Raw genomic sequence first — 7,379 nt, forward strand, 5'->3', positions numbered from 1 at the left:
TGCCTCAGCCTCCCGAGTAGCTGGGACTACGGGCGCCCGCCACCACGCCCGGCTAATTTTTTGTATTTTTAGTAGAGACGGGGTTTCACCATGTTACAGGATGGTCTCGATATCCTGACCTCATGATCCATCCGCCTCAGCCTCCCAAAGTGCTGGGATTACAGGCATGAGCCACCACGCCCGGCCCATGTTTGTAATTTTTAATGACTATCTGATAGTTCAGTGAATTGCTATGCTGAAAGTTCACTTAACTTTTCCTAAAGGAAGCTTTAATATGAGTATTAAACCCTTGGAAGAGAAAACAAAATATGAAAGTTATAAGTCTGATTTTCCAGAGTATCAATTAGCCAACAAGATTTATTTTAAATAAAGTTTAGTTTTGAAATAAGTCAAAATTATTGCAGAAACATACAGTATGGGTATATAATATACAGTTAATGTGGTGGTAAATACCAGTTCCCTGTGGTATCTTTTTAAGTAAATGATAATAACAAAGCTATGCTTGTAAGGATTAATGAGCAGTTTGCCTACTATATTAAACTCCATGATAATTATCCTTTTAGTTTATCCATTAATTATCCTTTAAATGGCACATCAAGTGGTAAGCACTCAAGTGTTATAAAGCAAAGTTAAAAAAGTGATACATTTGTTAGTGCTTTCCAACATAATTGGAAAAAACATCAGATTAAGCATAGCTGAATGGTTTTGTTCTCAAAGAGTAAATTTAAAAAATTAAAAGTATGCATCTTACTGTCTTCCTTAGCCAAAAATAATAAAAAAAAATAATAACTCTGCTTTTCTTGCATAAACAGCATTTGATAGCATGTTTATCAGTTTGTTATGTCAGAGAATATAAATACAAGCCCTTTTATATAAGGTTAATTCTTAGCACCTATCATCATCTGAGATATTTCCATATTAGAGTAAATCAATGAACCATCTAATTCAGTATCTGGTCTTTGACAGTAACCAATGTTGAGTGCATTCAAATCAGACATCAGATCTCCATAAATGTACTTAATCAGGCAGCAGTAAAGCATTGGGTTTAAGTTATTGGCCCAGTGACTTAAAAGCCTCTACAATTTGATCCTAGCATGTGTTATTGCAAATACCAAATCTTCTCATTACATTTTTGTAGAAAAATAAATGTTTCCATGTTGTTTCACTCATATCCTTTAATAGTGAAAGCTATAGATGAAGAATAATACGCACAGCCTAAAGGTGCATCTCTTTATTGCCCTACAGATCTTGCTTTCTAGATTCATGGATTATTTCCTTGTTCTTGGAATAGTGGAATAGATGAATAAAAACTCCATCGTTGAAACCCAGGCTCCATTCCCCTTTACTTTCTCCCTTCGAGATCTTCTTTGTTCTTCCCCGTCTTTTAGATCTTTCCTCATATGAACATCCCCTGTGGTGTCATTCTCTTACTTCCCCTTCCTCATTATCCACTCTCCTTTCCTACCTCACGGCCTGTGATCATTTTCCTATTATGTCATTTAAAAAAATGAACCTGATTCTCAAAGTGAGCCTGTATCATTAAGAGTTATGAAACACTGGCTGGTTGGCTCAGTTGGTTGTCAGATGGTGCTAATGAGATCCAGGTCAGGGGTATGTCCCCATATGGGACTGTTAGTTTTTCTTTGTTTAATGGCCTCAGACTGCACCCCTGGCTTTGACCAGCTCTCTCATGAATGTATTCAAGTGGTCAAAAAGCAGTGTGGGTAGATATGTACAAATTCAATCATGCTATTGGAAAACCCACACAAAGTTTGCTTCCAGTGGCTATTCAATTCAACAGATGTCTAGTAAGGATCTACTCAGTGCTGGGGGAGAAGACAAACATGAATGAGTCACATTCCCTATCCTAAGAAAACTTTACTGTCTCCTGACTGAGAGCCTATAAATCATTAATTAAAATATGAGGCAGTCTGAAATAATGGTACTAGCAAGTATCAACACACAAAGTACAGAGCAGTTAAATCTGATGGGGGAATCTGGGAATGTTTTTTTTTTTTTTTTTTTTGTATTTTTTTGTATTTTTAGTAGAGATGGGGTTTCACCGTGTTAGCCAGGATGGTCTCGATCTCCTGACCTCGTGATCCGCCCATCTCGGCCTCCCAAAGTGCTGGGATTACAGGCTTGAGCCACCGCGCCCGGCCAAATGTTTTGTAGAAGAGATGGCAGTGGAGCCCACCTTTATCAGAGGCGTAGGATTTTGCTAATTAGAAAATACACATAAAATAGAAACATATTTTATCTGCTATGTATATGATGTTATTAGAAGAGCAAGAAAGAAGAGTTACACATGGGAAGGAAGGGCATTCATTTAATAAATATTGGTTGAACATTTACTATGTGCCACTAACCTATGCTAGCTAGGCATGCGCAGTTTAGAAATGGATACAACATGGTTTCAACTCTAGCAGTCCTTATAGTCTTCTGAGGAAGATAGACAAATAAATAGTTACAAAACAGTGTGGGAAGTTCCACACTTAAGGTAAACACATGAAGAAGACCCTGTTCCCATGCCCTGAGAGAGCTTACACATGTGACAGACATCACTAATTGGTTATGGCACCAATTCCCACTGATGAAGGAGCTCAAGGTGGTCATGTTTTATATCTTCCTCCAGCTCTAGCCAGTTCATCCAGAATTAGAAAGCTGTATAACACACTTAACTCACAGGCACAAACAAATAAGGATTCCGACTGTCTGTCTCTGGGAAATGTGAACTAGGAGATACCAATAAAACAGTGCAAGTGTTAAACAGAAAGGATGTTGGAGGAGTTGTGAGGAAGCAGAGTTGTGAGTAGAGAAAAGATGTGTAGCATAGGAAGAGAGAATAAGGCAGTTAGAATTGGTAGTGAGTAAGGCCCATGGAGAAGAGCAAAAACATGTGAGAAAGAGACCAGGCAGCTCATGAGAGATACAGAGAAAGGATCGATTTCTAAATAAATCCCTAGGTTTCTCCCAGTGTTCCTATCCTTATTCCCATTCATACAAATTATCTCATAGCAAAAGCCCTTTTCTCAAGGACTCAGTGAAACTCTGGTCCTTCCACCCAGAAGGGTTCACCTAAAGCACTAGATTAGGACCCACTGGAAAGGACTCACCAACTTGGGTGGGTTTGGATTACCCAAAGGCACTTACAAGACAGGTATTCTTCACTTTGCAACAAACTTCTTGTACACATGGTACATGATGAATCATTTTCTATCATGATTTTAATGTCGCATATTTTTCTCCGTTTCTTAATTCTGATTGGTCTTCATTTAACAAGAGGCATGCATGAGAATTGTTAGATGCTTGCCTTCTATTACCACCACACTGATGGCATAGCACTTGTCGTGCTGCCTACCCCTGGGTTCCCACCCATTTCTGGGATGTGAGTTTGTGATGGGCAGGGTTCACATCCTTTCTGTTCTATTTCTCTAAGATCAGGCCAGACCCAGAGTAGCAATTCAGTTAACTATTTGCTGAATGAAGTATGTGAATTCCAAGACACACTCAGAGTTTGTTTTTTTTTTTTTTTAATTTAATACAGGTACTATAATTTGCTGGAGTGCTCATGACTTGTTTTATAAACACATATACCCTTCTTCTTTGATATAACCACTCCCCTCAAAAAAAAAAAGACTTTCTTGCTAAGTGTATCTCTAACCACCAGTGGAGACTAACCAGCCTCACACCAGGATAAGGAACTTTCTTTCTAGCAAATGCCGCAGGACAAATGCTGGGTAGCCAGCTAGCCACCTTTCCAGCCTCCTAAAGTAGTCTGGTGCCAGGCCTGCCTCAGGGGCTGGTTCGGTGCCCACCCAGGAAGCCTTGAAAAACTTGGAGTCTGGGTTCTAGAGAACCACAGCGCCAAGTCCACTCACTCCAACACAAGCCGTGGAAATAATCTGTCTGTCATTAGGACCACAAACTTTTGTGAGCACCTTTTGTCAGCTAGACTAAGGCAGATGTCTCGGCCTGGATATTCACTCTCTCTCTCTTTCTCTGTGTCTCTTTCAGTCCTGTTCTGCTCTTTGCTTGGTCCTGATGTCTGACAAGTTTGTTTTTTCTACTTACTTTGGTCCATCTGTCTCATGTTAGGACATTTTATTAAACATCAGGTGACCCCTTTTTATTTGGGGTATGTTTTTTCTTTTTTTGAACTTTGCATTTTGCACAGAAGAACAAACATATATGTACACCTCGGTGAATTTATCACAAAGCAAACACCTATTTCACTTAGCCAGATCCTACTCATGCTCCAGGTCTCAGATTAAACTTCATTTCCTCTTGAAGCCAGGCACTGCCCTCCTGGGTTGGGTTGCTTTGCCATGGCTGTGTTCTCCCCTGTGCTGGTTCCTCTCCTTTCTCCTGGTGCACAGGATCCTTACAATCCCTGTTCACAGTCCATCTGTCCTACTGGACTAGGCTGCCCAAGGGCCCAAGCACTGAGCCTTCCTTAGTCACTGCTTATTGCTCAGCCCAAGCACAGAGCGTGGCATATAGTGCTGAATAAATGTTTGAATGAATGGCTAAGGGAGGGAGAGAAAGGTTAAAGGTAAAAAAGCAAGTGAGAGAGATAAATTTGTCTCCTATTTTCAAGGAATTTTCTACTAGGAGAGACAAACTTAAAATATAGATCATTGGCTGGGTGCAATAGCTCATGCCTGTAATCTCAGCACTTTGGGAGGCCAAGGTAAAAGGATTGCTTGAGGCCAGGAGTTCAAGACCAGTCTGGGCAACTTAGCAAGACCCCATCTCTAAATTTCTTTTTTTAATTTTAATTAGCTGGGCATGGTGGTGCATGCCTGTAATAATCCTTGCTCTTGGGAGCCTGAGGCTAGAAGATCACTTGAGCCCATGAGTTTGAGCCTGCAGTAAGCTTTGATCACACCACTGCACTCCAGCCTGGGTGACAGAGTGAGACAGTATCTGTAAAATAAAAGTATACACTTCATTTATAATATATCATGATAGTGACTAGGGGAAGCTCAGGGCATGGTGGCAGCCTGAAGAACTTTCAGTCCTTTGCACTGGGGTATTTTTGTTTGGTTGTTCTTGCCTCGGCTTTGACATACAAAGAGGAGTGTTTTCCGTAGGGAAAGGTATGCCTTGCTAAGGGAACATGTGCTGGTGCAGAGGCATAGAGGTGTATGAAAGCGGCCAAGAGTGGAGTGCTCAGGGCCGGCTGTGGTCAGGATTGGGGAGGGGAATAGCTGAAGATGGGCCTGGAAAGGAGGGTAGTGCTGGGGGTGGTCTTGGACCAGCATCCAACCTACCCTGGATTCAGACCATGTAGACAAAGTCCCAGATCTCTCCTGCTTTGATTAGGTCTGAGACCTCAAGATGGCTTGGGCCTGAGCCAGACCACCCCAGAATTGCTACAGGTCCCTCCCCTAGGCCTGCTCTGCTTAATGGAAACTGCAGGCGTCTCTCCAATCTCAACCGTTCTCTCGGAATGTTGAAGCGGCCATTAGTATGGTGAAAGGGAAAAAACATGAACTTTGCAGTTGAGGGATCCAGGTCAGAGTCCCAGCTCTGTCTCTTAGTAATTGTAAGACCTTAAACCTTTGCCTTTGAACCTGTTTCCTTATCTGTAAAATGTGATAATAGGAGTTACGAGCATTAAATGTGAAAAGTGATTTTTGAACTGTTCTGTACACATATTAGGATCCAGACCCCATGTTTCTAAAATGCCATAAGGAGTTAAAAGGCAGTCTAAAAACAAAAAAAAATATGAACCGTTATACTGATTTATTATTCTTGGTCTTCGTTTCCTGGTTGGTAAAGTACAGGGCCCAGTACCCGTTGCTTAGTTCAGGCCAGTTTCCTGTTATAATGGCAAATATTACCACCCGGCAGGGGTTGTGAATGAGGTCCCTGTCACAAAGCACATGGCCTTGTTCCTTAATTGCCAGGGTGGAATTAATTTGCTCTTCCTGTTTCTCTTGTGACAGGAAGTAGATGTCCTTGAATTTCAGTTGATTAATGGAGGCCTCTGAGCAGAGTGCTCCAGCCTCTCTTGCTTTTAATCCTTATGCAATGTAAGGCTCTAATTTGATAATTTTGCTGTTTTTTAGATGGATCACCTACTGGTTGAAAATATTGAGCGGGAAACGTTTCATCTCTGCTCCCGCCTCATTAATAGGCCGTACCGGCGGACGGTGAGAGCCCTGGTCTTCACATTAAAGCACCGAGCTGAAATCCGGGCTCAGGTGAAGAACGGCTCGCTGCCAGTCGGCACGTTTGTACAGACCCACAAAAAGTGACCTGAGGACGGTTCCAGCCCTGGGCCAGGCAGAGAAGAAAATGGGCCTCTCTCTGCCGTTCAAAGACGCTTTTGAGTTTGGGTGATGGCTGATGCTGGCTGTGCTAGATTTTCCCATGGTGCCATTCCTTTGCAGACAGAGGATTCGGAGAGCCCTAGGAGACAGGCCTGCAGGAATGTGCTTCATTAGCTGGAGTGCGCTGGTGCTGCCTAACAGAACACACACTGGCTGTCACTAGGAAGCGCCATACGGTTGCTATCACCCAACATGGTGAAAGGGTGATGGATTTCACTGTGAGTATGCCAAGGACACCTCTAAACTTCCCCCTGTCAGGCAGATGAAGTTACTACTTTATTTCACCACCCTGCAGGTAACTGAAACTCAATTACCGCTGCCGCTCACTCGGTTCCATCCCCCTGAGTTTAGATAGCTCTGGTGCCTCTCAGAACTCCCCTGTCTGTTCTCTTTGCTCTACCCCAGGGGTGAGCCTGCCAGAGCCAGCCGACTACCCCTTCTTCCCAGAGCTCACTTATCTGAACGTTTCAGCTCTCCCTGGAAGACCTTCTGTGTTGGTCTCCAGAGCCCCCATGCTGAGGCTACTAATGAGGAACTGGCCCGAAGCCTCCCACACCTCTGGGTTTATTTGAATACGCTGGCGCTCTCAGTTTAGGGCTCTGTAGAAGATACATAATGAAATTTCTCTTGAAATGAATTACTGCAGTAGAAAAAAAGCACATACATATATATGTTAAGGTGAAATATCTCTACACAGGCCTGTTTTAACAATTATATAAATAATACTTGTTTTTCTAAAAGTAATAATAAGCTGGGACTTTTTTTTTCTCAAACAAAAGGTGGAGTTTGTTCACTGAAGAGTGTTTTGGGTTGAGAAAGGGTACAGTTGGTGAAATTAAAAAATGATAGAACAAGGATTTGAGGAAGGTAGAAGACTCAAGGAAGTGGGGATTAGATTAGGGGATACCGGAGCACGTTTGTAATCTGAAAGGAAGGAGCTGGTAGAAAGGGAGAGATTTAAAATCAAAAAAAAAAAAAAGAGTTGAAAAACAAGGGGAGAAGGGACGGGACTAACATTATTGCCTAACTTCTAAATGC

At 42.2% G+C, this 7,379-nt stretch overlaps 1 protein-coding gene across 1 annotated transcript in view; it reads left to right on the forward strand.

Annotated features, from left to right (window-relative positions):
- The window catches only part of TCEANC2 (transcription elongation factor A (SII) N-terminal and central domain containing 2), a 44,839-nt gene extending 37,754 nt beyond the window's left edge, over positions 1-7,085 (forward strand). The window contains exon 5 of the mRNA XM_011926327.1: positions 6,078-7,085. Within this exon, the coding sequence (XP_011781717.1) occupies positions 6,078-6,266 (189 nt within the window). The 3' untranslated portion in view covers positions 6,267-7,085. The remainder of the gene's footprint in view (positions 1-6,077) is intronic.
- Positions 7,086-7,379: the final 294 nt, after the last annotated feature.

The sequence above is a fragment of the Colobus angolensis genome, unplaced genomic scaffold (genome assembly GCF_000951035.1).
Source record: "Colobus angolensis palliatus isolate OR3802 unplaced genomic scaffold, Cang.pa_1.0 Scaffold68, whole genome shotgun sequence".
In the NCBI taxonomy this organism is placed as follows: Eukaryota; Metazoa; Chordata; class Mammalia; order Primates; family Cercopithecidae; genus Colobus; species Colobus angolensis.